The 21,975-nt window shown below is 38.9% G+C and overlaps 1 protein-coding gene across 1 annotated transcript in view; it reads left to right on the forward strand.

Annotated features, from left to right (window-relative positions):
- Positions 1-5,935: 5,935 nt before the first annotated feature.
- Positions 5,936-21,975, forward strand: part of tmc1 (transmembrane channel-like 1) — a 51,294-nt gene continuing 35,254 nt past the window's right edge. Inside the window, exons 1-4 of the mRNA XM_072591762.1 lie at positions 5,936-6,048; positions 13,419-13,509; positions 18,751-18,832; positions 20,035-20,141. Coding sequence (XP_072447863.1) covers positions 5,951-6,048; positions 13,419-13,509; positions 18,751-18,832; positions 20,035-20,141 — 378 coding nt within the window. The 5' untranslated portion in view covers positions 5,936-5,950. The remainder of the gene's footprint in view (positions 6,049-13,418; positions 13,510-18,750; positions 18,833-20,034; positions 20,142-21,975) is intronic.

Raw genomic sequence — 21,975 nt, forward strand, 5'->3', positions numbered from 1 at the left:
TAAGAGTCAACAAAATTATTGTGATTCTGGAGTCACATGTAGGTCAGATTGCATAAGAATTGGATTTTTTTTCTCAAAAGGGCATTCATGAACTTCCTGGGTTTTTACATCATTCATTGATAGCTTTGTAGTTACCATCAGCTTCAAGCTCATATTTACCTATTGATTTAAAGTTTCACGATGGTCTGTGTTGAGATTTGAACTAGTGCCCCGAGGGCATTAGGCCAAACCTCTGTGATGGTACCACTACACCACCATTTCCTTAGCATCCCTGCCAGATCAAACAGTACAGGAATTTCCAAAGTTCAGTGTACATTGTGATGAGTTCTAATTTGCCAATTCAAGACTATTTAGTGGTATGTGTTGTTATTTAGGCTTTGTCTTTGCATGTTTGATACTTTTTTCCTGGCAAGTTGCCAAAAGTTGCAGTTGGTTAGCAGAGGAAACTGAGGTTTGGTTTTCGATTTGAGTTGAGAATGTAAAGTGCAGATACTTCCATCTCTGAACCCTGGGCCGCTTATGTGTTATTCACGTGATATAAGCATCAAATGAAAATGTTCAAATAGTGGTGCATTATTTGGAGCTGCTCACAAGGGATGAAGGGCTGTATATAAGCTTGTGGTAGTAAGAGAGCCTATTTATAGATTAATTAGACTTCAGTAGGTTTATGGGCTGGATTTTACATATTCCCTACCCCCAAATAGAGTCATAGAAATGTACAGCACGGAAACAGACACTTGGGTCCAACCCACCCATGCCGACCAGGTATCCCAACCCAATCCAGTCCCACCTGCCAGCATCCGGCCCATATCCGTCCAAACCCTTCCTATTCATATACCCATACTAATGCCTTTTAAATGTTGAAATTGTACCACCGTCCACCACTTCCCCTGGCAGCTCATTCCATACATGCACCACCTTCTGCATGAAAAGGTTGCCCCTCAGGTCTCTTTTATATCTTTCCCCTCTCACCCTAAACATATGCCCTCTAGTTCTGGACTTACCCACCCCAGGGAAAAGACCTTGTCTATTTATCCTATTCATGCCCTTCCTAATTTTGTAAACCTCTATTAGGTCACCCTTCAGCCTCCGATGCTCCAGGGAAAACAGCTCCAACCTGTTCAGCTTCTCTCTACAGTTCAAATCCTCCAAACCTGGCCGCATACTTGAAAATCTTTTCTGAACCCATTCAAGTTTCACAACATCTTTCCAAAAGGAAGGAGACCAGAATTGCATGCAATATTCCAACAGTGGCCTAACCAATTTCCTGTACAGCTGCAACATGACCTCCCAACTCCTGTACTCAATACTCTGACCAATAAAGGAAAGCATACCAAATGTCTTCTTCACTATCCTATCTTCCTGCGACTCCACTTTCAAGGAGCTATGAAACTGCACTCCAAGGTCTCTTTGTTCAGCAACACTCCCGAGGACCTTACCATTAAGTGTATACGTCCTGTGAAGACTTGCTTTCCCAAAATGCAGCACCTTGCATTTATCTGAATTAAAACACCATCTGCCACTTCTCAGCCCATTGGCCCATCTGATCAAGATCCTGTTGTAATCTGAGGTAACCCTCTTCGCTGTCCACCACACCTCCAATTTTGGTGTCATCTGCAAACGTACTAACTGTACCTCTTATGCTTGTATCCAAATCATTTATGTAAATGACGAAAAGTAAAGGACCCAGCACCGATCCTTGAGGCACTCCACTGGTCACTGGCGTCCAGTCTGAAAAACAACCCTCCACCACCATCCTCTGTCTTCTACCTTTGAGCCAGATCTGTATCCAAATGGCTAGTTCTCCCTGTATTCAGTGAGATCTAACCCTGTTAACCAGTCTCCCATGGGAAACCTTGTTGAATGCCTTACTGAAGTCCATTTAGATCACATCGACATTCCTGCCCTCATCAATCTTCTTTGTTACTTCTTCAAAAAATGCAATCAAGTCTGTGAGACATGATTTCCCACGCACAAAGCCATGTTGACTATCCCTAATCAGTCCTTGCCTTTCCAAATACATGTACATCCTGTCCCTCAGGATTCCCTCCAACAGCTTTCCCCACCACTGATGTCAGGCTCACTGGTTTATAGTTCCCTGGCTTGTCCTTACCACCTTTCTTAAACAGTGGCACCACGTTAGCCAACCTCCTGTCTTCTGTCACCTTACCTGTGATTATTGATGAGACAAATATCTCAGCAAGAGGCCCAGCAATCATTTCCCTAGCTTCCCACAGAGTTCTAGGGTACACCTGATTAGGTCCTGGGGATTTATCCACCTTTATGCGTTTCAAGACATCCAACACTTCCTCCTCTGAAATATGGACATTTTTCAATATGTCACCATTTATTTCTCTACATTCTATATCTTCCATGTTCTTTTCCTAGATGCAAAATACTTGTTTATTATCTTCCCCATCTCCTGCAGCTCCATACAAACGCTGCCTTGCTGATCTTTGAGGGGCTCTATTCTCTCGCTAGTTACACTTTTGTCCTTAATGTGTTTGTAAAAACCCTTTGGATTCTCCTTAATTCTATTTGCCAAAGCTATCTCTTGTCCCCTTTTTGCCCTCCTGATTTCCCTCGTAAGTATATTCCTACTGCCTTTATACTCTTCTAAGGATTCACTCGATCTATCCTGTCTATATCTGACATATGCTTCCTTCATTTTCTTAATCAAATGCTCAATTTCTTTAGTTATCCTGCATTCTTATGCCTACCAGCCTTTCCTTTCACCCTGACAGGAATATACTTTCTCTGGATTCTCGTTATTTCATTTCTGAAGGCTTCCCATTTTCCACCTGTCTCTTTACCTGCGAACATCTGCCCCCAATCAGCTTTTCAAAGTTCTTGGCTGATACCGTCAAAATTGGCTTTTCTCCAATTTAGAACTTCAACTTTTAGATCTGGTCTATCTTTTTCCATCACTATTTTAAAACTAATAGAATTATGGCCGCTGGCCCCAAAGTGCTCCCCCACTGAGACCTCAGTCACCTGCCCTGCCTAATTTCCCAAGAGTAGGTCAGGTTTTGCACCTTCTCTAATAGGTACATCCACATACTGAATCAGAAAGTTTTCTTGTACACACTTAACAAATTCCTCTCCATCTAAACCTTTAGCACTATGGCTATGTCTCCCAGTCTATGTTTGGAATGTTAAAATCTCCTACCAAAACCACCCAATTATTCTTACAGACACTGAAATCTGCTTACAAGTTTGTTTCTCAATTTCCCTCTGACTATTAGGGCGTCTATAATACAATCCCAATAAGGTGACCATCACTTTCTTATTTCTCATTTCCACCCAAATAACTTCCCTGTGTGTATTTCCGGGAATATTCTTCCATAGTACAGCTGTAATGCTATCCCTTATCAAAAATACCACTCCCCCTCCTCTCTTGTCTCCCTTTCTAGCCTTCTTGTAGCATTTGTATCCTAGAACATTAAGCTGCCAGTGCTGCCTATCCCTGAGCCATGTTTCTGTAATTGCTATGATATCCCAGTCCCATGTTCCTAACCATGCCCTGAATTCATCTGCCTTCCCTGTTAGCCCCCTTGCAATGAATTAAAATGTAGTTTAATTTATCAGAGCTCTCTTGTCCCTGCCTGCCCTGACTGTTTGACTCGCTTCTGTTCTCAATTGTACCAGTCTCAGATTCATCTCTTTCCTCACTATCTCCCGGGGTCCCTCCCCCCACCTTACTAGTTTAAATCCTCCCGAGCAGCTCTCGCAAATTTCCCTGCTATTATATTAGTCCCCTTCTAATATAGGTGCAAACCGTCCTTCTTGTACAGGTCACTTCTACCACAAAAGAGATTCCAATGATCCAAAAATGTGAATCCTTCTCCCATATACCAGTTCCTCAGTCATGCATTCATCTGCTCTATCCTCCTCTTCCTGCCCTCACTAGCTTGTCGCATCAGGAGTAGTCCAGATATTACTCCTCTAAGAAGAAAATTCTTTTTAAATTCCTGTCTAACTCTCTGTAATCTCCCTTTAGAATCTCAACCTTTTTCCTTCCTGTGTTGTTGCTGTCAATAAAGAAGTCAATTGTGAGCCCATCGACTCTGTGGCTAGCTGCCCTTTGACAAAGGGTCAGTTAGACTCGAAACGTCAGCTGTTTTCTCTCCTTACAGATGCTGCCAGAACTGCTGAGATTTTCTAGCATTTTCTCATTTGATTCCACTGCAATACCATGCTGGAACAGTCTGAATTAAGTCAGAATGGGACTTCTGTCCCATCTTGGCCTCCAGGAGCTCTATAGTGCCAGGTTTGTGCAGTGGCCACAGCTGGGACTACAAGTAGTTAAAAGAAGTAAAGGCAGAAGAAGAGTCATGTGGCCAGGCTCCCAGGTAACTCCAGTATTTTGGATAAACTCAAATGTCAAATCCCTGTGAGGAAGATGGATGGTATCAAATCTTAGTGGGGTGCTCTTGAAGGTGTCTCGAAGGAATGTATCCCTGCCTGTCTTGCCTGATAGTTGCCTGCACAATGAAAACTGCTGGGCTATTCTCCTTGCCCTCACCTTCCCCTGCTTCATGTGATATAAACCCAGATGGAGAATAAGACCAAAAAGTAGCCGATCCCTACCTGTCATAATGTGGGAGTGCTATGATCCCCACTGATGGTAATATTGGAACAAGTCAGAGTCCCAAGGGATGCCTGGCTTGATAGATCATGGTTTTTAACATTTTTGCAATTTGTTTGCTGTGGTGGTCAGTCACTGATCACATTCACGAGAGACTGTTAGTATAGTGTTAACAAAAGAACATCAAAGTTAATTGTGCACAAAAGAAAACAAAACCTATTTTATCTCTATAAGAACCATTTGAAACAGTCTGATTACAAATATCAGATACCAGCTTCCATTCTGCTCCCCTGAGCAACAACTTACAGACAACTAAACCTAGGTGAAGGATCACATTATTTCCATGTTTGGGATGGCTAATCAGTTGACACATCCATACTGTTTTTCTTTCAAGTAAACATCGACATTTACTTGATACTTCTTTTTAGTTAGTTTCTCTTGATAAAATCCTTAAAAAAAATACACTTCCTAGCTCATTTATTCCTTAATATATGTTCCTTAAATTCATGCATTCAACAACTTTGGAGGATGAGGTTTCCTTTTCTGACACATTCGAGCCTTCTGTTTTTTGAGCTTTTCTCTAGCTAGCTTCTAAGCCACTTAAGATTTACTTTCTTCTGCCCTGTTGGTTCTGGAGACTGTCCAGTTGAACAGTTGATGTAATAGGCCTTTCCACTCTAAGCGATCTGTTCGTCTTTGTAAGAAATCCACTGATCTTCCGAATGGTTCTATATTTCTAAAATAATTTTTCAATCATTCCATCTCCCTGTGCCACAGGTTACCTTGTCATTAGGCAATGTACTATTTTTTCCTCTCTTCTGCTCCTTGTTTTTCGCAGCACTGAATTATTCACTTCAAGGCTTTTGTTTTAAAAGTCTAATTTTTTGCATATTGATAACTTTGCAGACAACCCAAGACTACTCAGAGAATTCAAAAATGAAATGAAAACTGTGCATTCCCTTAACACATATGGGATGAAAATGAAAAGCTAACTTAAATATATACATACTTTTGTTCACTTTAGAACCCTAGTTTTTAACATGATAATATGTCATGAACACCTTCATCACAGAAAACAAGTCAGGCGTGGGCGGGAAGATGTTGGGAAAGTGACCCATTTTATTTATCAGAGATTCACATTGAGATGCGGTGGTGGGGAGCAGGAACTTAAGATAGACTTTGATATTTCTGAATATCTGAACAGCTAAATCCTGTGCATGTTTGTTAGATTTTACCTAAGTCATTTTGGTTATAGTATTTTTAATAACAGAAATCCACAGTGTGCTGATAAATAGTTTTCTTTTGGTTTCTAGCTCAGAAGAAGAATCTGAGGAAGAAGAAGAAGTTATTACGGAAGAAGATATGGCCAAGTTGAAGGATCAAGTTGAAGAAAAAAAGAAATTAATTGCAACTTTACGAAACAAACCCTCACCTATGAAACAGAAATTACAATTACTGAAGTGGGTGCATCTGTTTTATATGTTGTAACAATTTCAGGTTAAACCTAAAGTCATGAAACTTTTGAAACAGATAACTAACACTATAAAAATAATGGAATTGGTTTTAGCTCAAACTGGATTCCAGGGATTTGAGGACAGGGGTGAATACCAAAAGTGTTTACGGTGAGTGTAATTTTCTGCTCATAAGTGTCAGGTGGCATCTTTTTCTGAATTCAGTTGAGTTGTCTCCCTGGGAGATACTGCCTGGAGGTGATGGATTAAGAAATTGCATTTGAGTTTGTATCCAAGTAAGGATGCAGAGTGTGGCTTTGAAGGTCCAATCAGAGGGCCAAAAGCCTTGAAAGAGAGGTGGCTCCATTGACATTTGTAGGCTGTGAGTCTGCAGAAAGGGTCTATAAGGATATCTGCATATTAAGGTGCCTCCTAAAGCGGTTATAATTAAATAAAGTAATAGTACCTACAGGTCATCCCTGTGCAGGGGAAAATCTTTCACAGGATGTTGAGAGGCTGCAACTGTGGCCTGCTGATGGCTGTGACTCCAGTGGGCTTTAAAAATAGAAGCACTCAAGGCTATTTATTGGCAAATAGCCTTCACGCACTTTCCCATTGGGGTTAGCATGGAGAAGAGGGGATAGTAGCCAAGATCAAGGCAGTATCACCAATCAGGCCACAAATGGTTACTTAATCATACAGATTGACAAGCCATCCGTGCTGGAGAGTTTGCTAACTGGCCTCTGTGGAGATTGTATGGAGTCGTGAATGCATTACATCCCTGGACAATGATTGAAGTTTTGTTCTTAGGCATTTTTAGCAGACATTCAAAGAGAAAAACGGCTGCTTTCTCTGCCCAATATTCTTAAACCCTCCCCTCCCTTGAAATTATCCCAAAAAACCCCTCTGTTTCATTTACTTGAAGCTAATGGATAAACAAAGACAGTCTGATTTGCACTTATTAATTATTGTTTCTGCACCCTGTTCACCCTAAAAATGCATATTAAAATGGATCTGATCATTGAAATAAGGCCTGGAGCTTAAATACGCCAGGAATGGAGACTGTGTGGTGAAATCTTCCTAGTCTAGTGAAGACGGCATCAACCGAAGACTGGAGAAATTTGAGAAAAAAAGACAGGTCTTGTTTCAATGAATAAATCCACCTTCAGGTACAGAACAACAAGTGACAGGTGAAAGCCTTTGTAGACTCACTTGGGCCTAGTGGTGCCTAATAATGCCTACCAACAAAACTGTGAAAGCTCTCCTGGTCAGTGTCTGATTTAATTTACACTAGGGTCCCATTGATGTATCAAAACCCTGATTTACACAAACTTATGAAAATCCTGCCTGGTTTAGGTTATATGTTCATGCAACTGCTGTGAAGCGGTTGATACTAACAAAGCTGATTATCCTGAGCAATGTAATTATTTTTCATTCAATCACGGAATGTGACATCACTGGCTGAGCCAACACTTATTGGCCTTCCCTTATTGTTCCTCAGAAGGTGGTAATGAGCTGCCTTCTTAAATTGCTGCAGTTCTTGTGGTATAAATACACCCACAGTATGTTATGGGGGCAGATCCTGGATTTTGACACAGTGATACTGAAGGAACAGTGATATAGATTCAAGTCAGGATAATGAAGGACATGCAGGGGAATTTGCAGGAGGTGTTGTTTCCATGTATCTGCAGCTCTTGCCCTTTTAATTGGTAGAGGTCATGAATTTGAAAAGTTCTATCAAGGCAGACTTAGTGAGTTGTTGTAATGCATCTTGTAAATGTTATGCATTGCTACCAGTAGTGAAGGGAGTGAATGAATTGGTGACAAATTGAGTGTGAGTCAGGTTTTTCCTGGATGGTGCTATTTCCTTGTGGGATATTGGAGGTACATTCATCCAGACAAGAGGACAGTATTCCACCACACCTCTGATTTGTGCCTTGTAGATGATGGACCCGATTATAAATATACCAGGAGGTGATATTCTCTGCAGAATTTCCAATCTCTGACCTGCTCTTGTAGCTACAGTTTTGTTATTAACTGGTCCAGTCATGTTTTTGGTCAATGATAACCCACAGGTTATGGGGAATTCAACAATAATAATGCCAGTGAATGCCAAAGGGAGATAGTTTGAAACGAACATTACTTGCCAACATGTTTGATCCAAACATTACATGCCACTCATCAGCCCAAACTTGAATATTATCTATCCTTGAAATTATAAATATTGCTGAACATTGCACATTTTCTTGTGTTGACAGGTAGATGACAGAGTTATAACTGTACTGAAACAGCTTGACTAAGGATAATACGAATTCTGGAGCAAAGTATGATTGCAGGAATGTTGGTCAGGACCCAGTTACTTTGTGGTTTCCATCACTTTTAGATTTATCAGTTGCTGCTCCAGTCATGTCTATGTCTTTGTTATACCTAGGTTGATTCCTCATCTTGATGATAATAATTGTCAGGATGTACAGATTGTGGTTGAATACAAGTTTGCTGCTAGTGATGGCCTATAGCAATTCATGGAGGCCAAATTTTGACTTGTTCAATCTGTTTGAAATCTAACACATTTAGCAACATGACAGTGCCTCCCCAAAACATGATGATGGGGCTTTGACACCACAAGGGCTGTTCAATTGCCACTCTTACCAATACTGTCGTGGACAGATGCATCTGCAATAGATAGATTTGTGAGGACAAGATCATGTCGTTTTTTCTGTCTTGTTGGCTTACAAACGACCTGTCTCAAACAGACATCAATGTCAGCCTCAGCCAGTTCAATATGTTGTGTTACTACTGAGTCACACTTGGAAATTGGCATTGAAATCCCCTTGGTGCTTCTTTCAATTGATGCTTAACATGAAGCAGTGCCTGGAGTGGAGGGACAAGCTGTAGGTGGTAGTCAGCAGGAAGTTTCATTACGCATGTTTTACCTAATGTTGTGAGACTTTGTCAGGTCCAAAGTCAATATTCAAGCCTCATTGGAGATCTCTGTGCCAACTGTGTACTGTAGTGCCATCTCTGGTGGGTCAGTCCTGACACTGAAAGTGCACATATCCGAATGGCATTGCTGGTTTCTGTGAGGTATGATTGGCTTTCAGGTGTGATTCCATGAGGATGACAGGCTACTGCTTGACCAGTCTGTGAGACAGTTCTCCCAATTTTGACATAAGCTCCAGGTATTAATAAGGAAGATTTGTCATGGTTGGCAAAATTGGGCCTGCTGTTGTAATTTCCAGAGCTTAGCTTAATGCTAGGAGATCTGTCCAGTTTTATGTCTTTTCTTTAGGCTTCATAGCACATTGATCCAACTGAGTGGTTTGCTATGCCATTTCAGAGGGTAGTTATTGTCAACCACATTGCTGTGGGCCTGGAGTAACACATAGACTGGACCAGGTAAAGATGATAAATTTCCCTTTCTAAATGACATCAAAGAACTTCTTGTGTTATTATGATAATGGGCAGTGGTTTCATGCGCTCCATTAAATTAACTTTTAGTTCCAGATTTATAATTGACTTTAAATTCTACTAGCTAATATGATTGGATTTGAAACTGTGTTCCCAAAGCATTGGCCTGGGATCTACTGGAATAGTAGTCCACTGACATTATCACTATGTCACCTCAAATCAGTTATTAGTGTTGTGTTTTCTGGTTCCCTTGAGTTTGACATAATTGCACTCTATACTCAAAATGCTAGAGCTTCATTTATTGTATTTCTTATAGATCTCCATGTGGCTGGTAGACCAATGCATTGATTCTCAGTGGCCACCTGAAGTATAGTAGTAAATGTGGCAGGCTGGTTGTATATTTGCATAATAGCTAATTCTTAACTCTTCACAAAAAAATTAACAATGTTATAACTTTCTTTGTTTTTTTAAAAAATGGATCTTTTATACTGTTCCAATCATAAGCTTCTAAAAATATATTCTATATAACTTTATGCAAGACAACATTCAGCAGTGGATAGCAATTGTGAAAGAGAGCGCTGAGCTGGGAGGCTTGACCAGCAGAAAGTGATGGTGAGAGAGGGCTGAAAGAGCACCTCTCTGGAAAAAAGGATATCTTTAGGGGAAAGACGCCTCTTTGGAAGAAAACACAGATAGACACAAGGTTTCTCATTGCAGTGTAAATCCATCTACATATTTGCTTATTCAACCTTAATTTCTCTTCATGGTTGAAATGACCCGATGCCAGTGGAATACAGAATCCTTGTTTCATGTTCTTTCCGCTATACCTACGTCCAAATCTTATGTTACATAGAGAATATTAACAATCAACTTTAGTAACTAAACAGAACACATTTAGAGTCTGTTATAGAATGTTTCTTTTGGGAAATTATTACTTATGTATTACTTAGGTGAGAGGATGTTGTGCCTCCATCTTGTGGATTTAGTGTTCATTGCTTTCAGGGATAAGTTGGGATTGGCAACTGTTTGTGTTCATCCTCATGTTGTAGGAGACGTGCTTGATGTCACTATTGTGCCACTTGCTGGTGATATCGATATTTCACCACTTGTTGATGCTGGTGATGTTGGCTTGCTGGTTATTGATGATCTTTTATGCAATTCCAGCTCAGCTATAGGTCATGTGTGGGCGTTGCTCCTTTTCATTCTCTCACCAGTTTCAGTCTCAATGATCTACTTATCATCAACAAATTTTTCTGGGTTTCAGGTTTTCATGATTAGATCCTGTACAGGTAAAGTTTGTCCTTCAAACACTGTGACAGTGATTTGTTATTTTTTTTTCAAATTTTGAATCCGTCTATCTGTACATCTGTGAACTGTTCTCTTACTTCATCCTGGTCACTTGGAGGAATTATTTGTTTTGCAGAGTTGTCTTATACCATTTTTTCTTTTAATAGCTATGCACATGACTTTATATCACCCTTCAAATGTGGCAATAGAAGTCAGAAAAAGGCAAGGATTAGATTTTCCTTTGCCTTGGTATTTCATGAGGGTTCTCTTCACTGTATGTAACCCTGTGTCCTCTTGTGTAATGTGGTGGTGATAGTAAACACATACTGATAAGCAAGTTCCATAAATCCTCTGGAGGTGAACTGCTTCCATTGTCACATATTACAGTTTCAGGAATCGTTTCATTAATAAACAGAATGCGTGTTTTGCTTCTCACATTTTTCACTGTTGACATGAAAGGGAACATTGAATAGTAGCCTGCACATTTGAGGTACCATTCTTGATTGTGAGTGAATAAATTAGCTGGCAGAGGATACCATGATCTGGATGGTACTTCAGTAGCTACCATCTCCTCGTTCTGATGTATATTTCTGTATTTGAGGTATGCAGACATTATTTTTCCATTGACTTCATTGAAGCCTATCCAGTACTTAAATGGTTTGGCTTTTAGCTTACCCTCTTCCATTCACATGTGGCCTTCTTGATTTTTCTGGAGAGGTCCTTCTTTGAGGCCGATTGCTTTGGAACCACCCAGCAGGAGGAGAGGGTATTGTAGTGGAAACATCACTCACTTATTATTTCAGAGAGACAAGTTAATGTTCCTTGTACATGGGTTCAAAAACCACCATAGAAGCGGGTGGAATTTAAGCTCAATTAATAAACCTGGAATTAAAAGCTATATACAGTAATGGTGATCACAAAACTAGCATTGATTGCTGTAAAGACCCATCTGGTTCACTAATACCCTCCAGGGAAGGAGATCTTGCCTGACTGGCCTGCATGTAATGCCTGACCTATGCTAATATAGTTGACTCTTAATCGCTCTCTGAAATGTTTTGGCAAACCATTCAGTTCAAGTACTGTTTGGGATGAGCAATAAATATTGACCTTGTTAGCTAGTCCATGTTCCACAAAAGTATAAAGAAACAAAAACACCATCTTCTAGCAATACGTTATCTCTGGCACACAAATAATGCCATGTTGCTTTCTATATTAGCTATTTCTTTGACAATCCCAGAGCCACTCACTGAGAGACCATTGTTCAGTTCTTGTCTTTGCTGGTCACAGCTTTAATTTAATCAGGTGATGGAACCTCATTCTTAGATCTTTCAATTATGTTTCTTCTGCAGTGAAAACATCTGCTAGAGCTATTTCTCTTCCTGGCCTGAACTTCAGAGTGATTTTTTTAATATCATTAAAGATATGTGGGTACCATTGGCCAGGTGAGCATTTATTCCCCATCTCTATCATAATTCCTCCAAAGTAGTCTTTGTAACCCAACTAGTATTGTAAATTGATTTTTCTTGTAAATCTGCTCTAGTGGTCAACAAACTTTCTTTACTACTAAACATTTTTTTCCATAAAGATGTAAGTGGAATTTCTCACATCCATATTCGATAAACCTAATCTATGTAAACAAGTACATTAAGGTGGCTAAATGCATTGAGCTGCAAAGTTTGCATGTGTGAGAATTTAACCAAACTGTGATATCCTCCAGCATGAAATGGCCTGACAACTTTTGGAGCTGAATTCTCTATTTTGTAGTGGTTTTGAGCTGAGGTAGGCCTTCTGCTCACTATCCAGATATCACCTTGATGTGGATTCATTTTTCCTGCGTTGAAGTTGTTTATTTATACAGAACATGAGTCCTGCAGGATCTTAGCTGCAAAGAAACTGGATGCCTCTGTTGCTCAAGGCAAAACCTGAGCAGTGTTTCAGTGGAAATCTTGAGTAGTTCCAGATAATGCTGGCAGTAAAAGCCTGAAAGATAATCATAACAAATAATTTTCAGCTATGACAAAGGCCAAGCCTTAAAAAGTTAAGACACAAGTCTTAAATAGTGGGTGAGGACATTCTTTCTGGGTCTGCGCCCTCCATGAAAAGAAATCCGAGTATAGCCAGCATCTGCTGCTACCACTCTGGAACAGCTTTACTCTCTTTATTCAGTTATTTGCATACACATATCAATTTGGGAATGACCTAATTTTCCGTCAGCAAGTAACTCTGCTAAGTTTTTGGCATAGCTGACTAGCTACAAATCTATTTCACCAATGTCAGAGATGCTTGATTTCTGCACTGGAAAAGCGATTTTTATTGACATTTTGAGTAATACATGAAAATATCTTCCAGCAGAAATGTATTTTTGGTCTTACTTTGTTTGTCTTCTAGCAAAGTTGAAATTGCCATTAATTGTTACTAGCTTGTGAAGGTCACCATTTCCAGTATGAATTGGCTGAGCATATAGGATTTACCTATTTTTAGTTTCATGCTATATCTTAAGCAGAAGATGAGGCAATACTTTGTTTCATCTGAAAACAACTTTGACAATGATATCATTACTAATCAGTGACAAACAAATTCTACTCAAGTTCTAAGTTTACATGTTGGCTCTAATGCAATTAGTTGCTACATTTATAATATGTTGTAGTTTTTATTTCATTGTGTTATTTCTGCTCAATTTTCAGAGAAGCTCAGGAATTTGTGGAGAAATTTGAAGGGGCACTTGGGAAAGGAAAAGGCAAAAAGTTTTATGCCTATAAAGTGATGATGACCAAAGTAAGTAACAAAGTCTTGGGTGAAAATACATCTGTATCTTTTGATTGATTATCATGTTGTCTGGCTCTTAGTTTATATGGAAAAAATTCTTGCAATATTTCTACATATTTGCTGATTGACGCTAATTCAGTTTTTTAATCTTAATCGACATATATAGAATGTCATAATGATGTTCAGCAGCTCAACCAATGGGACAGATATTCATGTTCAAGTCCTACCTCTGGATTTGATAGTCATAGATGGTGTGTCATGACATGGCTAACCTGGTTGATAATAAATCTGTAAATCCTGAGAATTGGCTTGGTGTTAGGAGAAAAAGATGGAGGCTTATTTTTTGGACTGGAGGCCTGGACAAGTGGTGTTCCGTACGGATGGTTGCAAGTTTCACTGCTGTTTGTCATTTACATAAATAATTTGGATGAGAGTTTAGGAGGCACGGTTCGCAGATTTGCTGATGATTCCAAACTTAGGGTATAGTGGACAGTGAAGAAGGATCTCTGAAATTATAAAGGGATCTTGATCAATTGGGCCAATGGGCTAAGGAGTGGCAGATGGTGTTTAATTTGGATTAATATGAGTTTTTTCGGTGAAACAATTAAGGACAGACTTATGCAGTTAAATGTAGTGATTATAGAGGTTTATAAAAACATGAGGGTCACAGATAAGATGACTAGTAAAGCTCTCTTTCTTAGAATGGGGGAGTTCAAAACTAGAAGGCATAGCTTTAAAGTGAGAGGAGTAAAAAGGACCGAAGGGGCAACTTTTTCATAGAGAGGGTGGCTCTTATGTGGAATGATGAATGACAAAGGAAGTGGTAGATGCAGGTACAGCCACAACATTTAAAAGACATTTGCACAGGTACATGAATAGGAAAGGTTTAGAGAGCTATGGGCTGAAAATGTGTTGCTGGAAAAGCACAGCAGGTCAGGCAGCATCCAAGGAACAGGAGAATCGACGTTTCGGGCATAAGCCCTTCTTCCCTGCAGTCCTCACTTTCTCCTTAGAGATCCATGGGCCAAACACAGGCAAGTGGGACTAGCTTAGCTTGGGAAACTTGGTTGACATGGACATGTTGAACTTAAGGGTCTGTTTCTATGCTATATGACTGTATGGCTCTATGAATCTATGTCTATGTCACATGGTATAAACAGGAGTATGTCAAACTGTGTGGTAACTGTAGCACAACAGACTTGCCATATTAAAAAACATGAAGTGCAGATTCTTGCCATGAATATGTTTCATCATTGATGTGAAAATATTTGAATACCTTTGAAATAGTGCATAGTCAAATTGTCCCTAATTTGCTTTAATAATTCAAGCACTTCATGCTTCCTTGTCTTCAATTTTTTTTTCAAAAATTATTCTCAGGATATGGGTATCCTTGTCAAACCATTTAAAACTATTCTTAATTTTTCAATGAGAATGTGATAGTGAGCTTTCTTCCTGAATACCTGCAGGTCATGTAGTTAAAGTATTTTTCAAATACTATTAGTTAGGGAGATCAGGCTGTTAATCTAGTGACAAAACATGTCCAAGTCAGAATGCTATATAACTTAAAGGGGAACTTGGAGGTGATGGTGTTTCCATGCTTCTGGTACACTTGTTCTTTTAGGTATTAGAAGCCTCAGGTGCGGGGCATTATGTCATTTGGCTTGAAAAGATGTTTCTTAACAGCTTCATTTTCTGTCATACCCATTAAGTCAAACTGCGATAGAAATATGACACAGCATTACTTAATGAGCTGACCAAGTCCTAAAACAGATAGGCCAGAGTGGGTCTGTGGCAGTTCATGAGGTAACCAACTAGAAGGAAATACATACTTGACCTAATTCTCACAAATTTGCCTGTCATAAATGTATCTATTTATGATAGTGTAGGATTTACACCATCATTATAGAGACTAAGTCACATCTTCACATTGAGGATTCTCTCCATTGTGTTATATGGCATGACAACCATGCCAAAGGGGAGAGATTTTAAACAGATTAGCAACTCAAAATTGCAAATCCATGGAATTGAATTAACTTTATTGTTGCATGTACTCACATGAGGACAGTGAAACATTTACAATTCACCACTTATGATGTCATCAGTTCGCTGAAGGGATAAATGTCAGGTCTGGGGAGGAGGTCAGCCTACCAGTGGGGGAAGATGGCATCAGGAGACGTTTTGTCTGTGTGTTCGGATCTAGAAGGGTCAGGCCAGGAGTCAGAAGGTTGTGTGAAAATGGGTCCGGCTGGGGCTAGTTTGGAGTCTGTTTGGGAGGTGATTGTCTGGTGCCTGTGGGATGTATGGGGTCAAAGTAGGTGTGGATTTGTGTCAGTGGTGAGCCAAAAGTCAGTTTAATATTCATCCAAAAGTAAACTATGTTCTTTTCCTGGGTAATATTAGCTTAATTAACATTGAAGCCTCCAACCTTTCCAACTTTAATGGATTTTTTCAGAGGGCTCCAGATATAGATGAACTGGTCATTGGAAAATTTAATTTCTTGGGTAATTCCCACTGAGTCAGCTGTGTTAGGGATTCTGCACAGTTCCGATGCACAACTTCAGTTAATGTTGCAAAAATAACTTTCTGACTGGCGGAGCTCAAAATTCTGCATCAATGGGTCTACCACAATCTCAACAACTGCAGCTGTTGAAGAAGGCAGCTCACCGGCATCATTTTAAGGACAATTAAGAATGGGCATCGAAAGCCAACCTAACCACTGATGCCACATACCATTGAGGATTTAAAAATAAAGCAAGAGTCCCAAGTCCAATTCCCATTATTCATACAAAGTGAAACATTTCATGTACCAACTGAAAATGTGGATATTTCAATCGATCATTCAGCATTAGGTCCTATGCAACTCACCTCAGTAATTCCTACATTTGTCACCAGTGCTATTCAGAGTCTACTGAACTTTTTAATCTTGGATTAGTTAAGAAACAGGCCCACATTTGTAAGAATTTCTTACAAAAAGATCTGATTAATCCATTGTTATTAGTTAAAGATATCCTGGGAGTTGGTGCAAAAGAAGGTAAATAAAGTTCATCTTGCCATGATCCAGTCAAATGGAAATATAGTCTTGAAGGATCAAATGACACACTCCAGTTCCCACATACAGGACTGGAACATATACCAGATTTTAAACGTAAGGTTGGAGTTGAAATTTTGAGTTAAAGTTGTAAATTCAGATATTTATGTTTAAATCTTGACTTCAGTCCAAAGCAATGTTTATTTCTGTAAGTAGGAGGTAAATAAATCTTTGATTTGCTTATACAATACAACCTTTACATCATCCGAGATGGTTGAGAAACACCAAGTCAAGATTCAATGCTATTTGCAGAGAGCTGCAGAAAAATGCAAAAAAAAGTGTCCATTTCTGCAGTACAATTAGTATATAGTAAAATGTCACAAGTGTGATCTCTTGAAGACTTCTCAAATTGAACTTAACTTAATAATGATCCACATCACAAGCTATTAGAGCAGATGGTCCAAAACTTGGTCAGGTTGTTTTTTTTTGATAAAAAAGATACTGAGATAAGAAAGGTCTTGTAAAGGATTTTTACAGCTTTCAGCCTAGTCAGTTGAAGGCATGACTAACCATGGTAGAGTGATTGAAATCTGGATTATACAGATCAGAGCTGAATCTGAGAACTCTGTAGGAGTGAAGAATTTTACAGAGATAGGAAGTGGTGAGGCCATGAAGAGATGAAGTAACATGGATGATTGTTTTAAAATGAAGGCAATGCTGAAAAGTGGCTGAAAGCCAATGTATGTCAGTGACCACAGGTATAAATTAAGATTTGAACAGAGGTTTGCAGTTACTTATATTTACAGAAGGTGCAAAATGGGAAATCAACCAAAGAGAATTTGAATAAAATGAGCCTGAAACTAGAAAAGGCAAGGATGAGTATTTCAATAATGGATGAGCTGAGGCAGATATGGAGAAAGGGGAGATATTGTAGATGAAAGAAAGAAGACTTGGTAATGTAAAGGCTATCATGTTGGAAATTCAGCTCAAGATCAAATAACATGTCAAAGTTGGAACAGTCTGGTTTGCAACATTCCTTCAAGAAATCATCAGCTTTTCATCAATGACACTCATTCCAAAATAAAGCTGAAAGTGGGGATATTTGCTGATGTTTAATTCACACTTTCTTAAATAATTAAGCTATCTGTTCCTGCACACAGCCCAAACTACTTTTAAGTTTGGATGGATATGTTGCAAAAAGCATTTTTATCAGACAGGTAACAGAAATGACTATCTCCAGAAGAGAAACTAAACATCTCTCAATAGAATTTTTATTCTTAAATCCACCACTATCAAAAACCTAGATTCATCATTAAATTGGACTAACTGAACTAAATACTGGGCTATGAGGGCACGTCAGAGACTGTATATTCTGCAGTAAGGGACAAATCTTCTGACTCACCAAATCTTTTCTGACAGCTAGAAGGCACAAGTCTGCAGTGACTGAAATAACTTTCACTTGCTCATTCAGGATGAGGCAGCCCAATTGATTGGCAAATCAGCCAACAGCTTAAATATTCACTCCTTCCACCACTGATGCATGATGATTGTAGTTTGTATTACTGCAAGATACACTGCAGCAACTAACATACTAAAGCTTCTCTGGCAACCCTTTCAAACCCATGACCTCTGTCAGCTAGAAAGACAAAGGCAGCAGAAGCATCAGAATCTCCAATTTCCTCACCAAGTGGGGATATCAAATGATCCAAAAATATGTCTCTATTCCCTCATCATCAAGATGAGTCAAAATGCTTTAACTCCATAACTAATAGCACACAAAGTGTAGTAACTCAAGAAAGTGGTTCATCATCAGCTTCTTAATCAGGAATGGGCAATAAATGGTTTGTGAGGTCCATCTCATGTAAATCAATAAATAAAAGCTACAGACAATGGCCGTGAAAAATTAATTAATAATAACTCATTTTAAGAATGACACAATTACAAAAATTAAATACTGTGGATAATGAAAATCTGAAATAAAGACAGAAAGTTCATTCTAATGAAAGGTCTAACTGAAATATTAACCTGTTTATCTCTCTTTTGTCTTCCAGACCCATTTCAAAACTAGCACTAATCTAGAAACAAGCTGTATTTCTACTATCACGTTTAGTGGATAAATAAGTAAAAGAAGAGTATATTTAAGAGAAAATTAATTGAGATGTAAATGAAAATGCTAATTTTCATTGACAGAAAACCTACATATCTTGCATTTTAACTTTCAGAAATGGATGAAATTTCAGCGTGACTTTGAGAACTTCAAAACTGCTTGTATTCCATGGGAAATGAAAATAAAAGAGATTGAAAGTAAGTGAAACAAACTGTACTAACAAGTCTCTTACAAAATGAATTTATTCGATTGTCAGGCAATAAAGCTGATCTGGCATGGCAACTGGTATTTTTAAAATTGCTGAACATCTTTACAATAAATATTTTCTTCCTGGTCAGCCATGAGATGGAAAGAAAATGTTCTCCTCTATCATTGCTATTCATATCTCCAGACTACAACATGTATTTAAAAATGCACATTGCCACAGTAATTTGGACTCCTTGGAATGCCAGAAGTCTTGGCTAGATGGATGATGTGGAACAGAATGGTGCTAACAGCATGATATTCATTTCCTCTTCTAGCTCAGTTGGATTTAGGACTTGCTTTCTGGCCCTATCTATGGTGGAGATTGCAATGCTGTGAGTCAAAGCTGCCTTCAGGCAGAGAACTCAGGAAGACAAAATTATATCAAAAATACCAGAACTGACAGCATCAGAATGGACATGGGTTGAGTTTTAGTGACAGGAGCATTAATGTTGCATGATGAAGGCATTACCTCAGCAATCTCAGTGATCCGCTGGAGGACAGATTGTTATATTATGTAATGCTTCTTTGTTACACACTCCAATAATTTATTGTTAAATGTCTGTCTAATGGTACAACAACTAGTAGTCATGTTAAACTACTCCCACCAGCATTTTCTGACTTTAGTTATTACTAATCTCCACCATACTGATTCTACTTCATGGTTCTCTTAACTAAGTTCATTCCACATTAATGTCCTTACATTATCCCTTATGATCAAAGCTACCCTCCTCTTTTGCCATCCTGTTTGCCCTTCCAAAATATTATGTACCCTGGAATACTTATTTTTCGACATTGGTCACCCTGTAATCATGCCTCATTAATGGTGATTAGCCATTTACTTTTAACTGTGCCATTAGTTCATCCATCTTTGTTGTAGTTGTTTTGCACATTTAGATAAAGTGGCTTTAACTTGATTATCATGTTATATATAAAGGTTGTATGTGTCACTAAGGCAACACTGCCCAAATAGTCCTTTAGGTATAACAACAGGGTTAACACAACCTGTTTCATATGAATGGAGTAGAGGGCCTTTGCAATTGAGGATTAAGACAAACACTTGTACCAATTTTTTCCCATTTCAGTAACTTTTTTAACTCCTGAAATAACTAACTACTTGCAATGGGTAATAACATTTTTTGCTTGTTTTTACCAGGTCACTTTGGTTCATCAGTTGCTTCATATTTCATCTTCTTGAGATGGATGTATGGAATCAATATGGTTCTGTTCGGATTGACCTTTGGTTTGGTAATGATCCCTGAGGTAAACTTTAACAAAAAAAACACAGCTGCTAATTTCATCATTAAAATACCTTGAATTTAAACTATGCTTTATGAAGTAAACAGAATAAGTTTTCAAAAGATAATTAAATTTTGTTTTCTCAGTCAGGTTTTCCACTTCATGAATTACAAACTTCTGTGGAATTAAAGTTGTTTTTATCATGTGCTTCCAAAATTAGGATTACCTTGGCAAGGTCATACATGTTGTCCATTCCTAACCCTGTGGAAAAGACTGTGGTCCATTTTGTATATTGCAGTTCTCGCATTTATGAAGCTCCAACAACAATATTAAAGACAATATATTGTTATAGTATAAAAAAAATTGACTTGGGATCTCAAAGATCCACTTGCATGACACTCAGGAACCATTTCTGTCAATCTCTGGTGGCAACTTGTGCCAATTTGCTCTTGCCAAAGTCCTCACCTTTCACCTCATTGAACTGCTTTCCTTTGCACTCAGGTTAAAATCGGGGCGTATGTGTTCACTTCTGCAGCTTTTACATTTGGGGTTATGGTAGCATTGTGACTATATAGCCTAACTGTCATGCTGGACTATTAATTCAAAGACAGAGTTGAAATGCCAGCCCGGAAATCGGAATTCAAGTATTTAAATTAACTGTGGAATTTGAATGAATTAAATGACGATGAGCATGAAGCTTAACCATGTAAAAACCCATTGAGTTCTTGAACATCCTTTTGGAAAGAAAAACTGTTGTCTTTACCTGGGTGGACCTATAAGTGTCTTCAGACCAGCATTTGATGATGGTTAACTGCTCTCTAAATGTCCTAGCAAGCTTCTCAGTTGTATGCAAGACGTAGCTCATTGCCACATTTACAGGAACTAGATTAGAGTGGTGCTGGAAAAGCAGAGCAGGTCAGGCAGCATCCAAAGAGCAGGAAAATCAACGTTTCAGGCAAAAGCCCTTCTTTCCTGATCTAGACTCTAGTCTAGACTCTGATTTCCAGCACCTGCAGTCCTCACTTTTGCCTACACTTACAGCAACAATTAGGCAGGGACAGCTCATTCTGATTTTACCAGGTATCCATATTGCAAGTATGAGAAAACCATTAGAAGTGTTATTAAATGCTACTACTCTTGATGAATTATTTTGAGTCTTTCCTCTTTTCGGCATCTTCCGAGGTCACACGAACAAAAAACAAGGAACAATACAGCTCAATACATCACTGCAATATCCAAAATCCTTGATTCCATCCCTGAGTATGACAGTTATTGACAGCAGGCTAAGTGAAATCACAGTTAAGTAGCTTTTGTCTCCAATCCTGCACCAACACATTTTGCCCTTCCAGGATCCGTATCCCTCTATTCCATTCTGAGTGATGTATTTGCTTCTTGAATGCTGCTATTGTGTCTGTGTCCACCACCTCCTCTGGCAGTGCAATCCTGACACTCATCACCCTTTGTTTAAAAAACATGCATCGCGCATCTCTTTTAAACATCCCCCTTCACATCTTGAAAAGTACCAAAGTAATTGACACCTCCACCTTGGGAAAGAAAAGCCTCATACTTTCCACTCTATCTATGCCATTGACAATCTTATAAACTTCTATCAGGTCACCCCTCAACCTCCTGCGTTCTAGTGAAAACAAACCCAGTCTATCCAACCTTTCTTCATAGCTAAAATCCCCCATACCAAGCGACATCCTGGTAAACCTTTCCTGTACCCCTCCACAGCATCCACATCGTCCTGGTAGTGCAGTGACCAGAATTGTATATACAATATTCCTAACTAAAATTCCATAAAGCTGCAGCATAACTTGTTTATCCTTATTCTTAATGCTATTCCCAAGGGGTTTAT

This window comes from Chiloscyllium punctatum, chromosome 2, assembly GCF_047496795.1.
Source record: "Chiloscyllium punctatum isolate Juve2018m chromosome 2, sChiPun1.3, whole genome shotgun sequence".
NCBI lineage: Eukaryota > Metazoa > Chordata > Chondrichthyes > Orectolobiformes > Hemiscylliidae > Chiloscyllium > Chiloscyllium punctatum.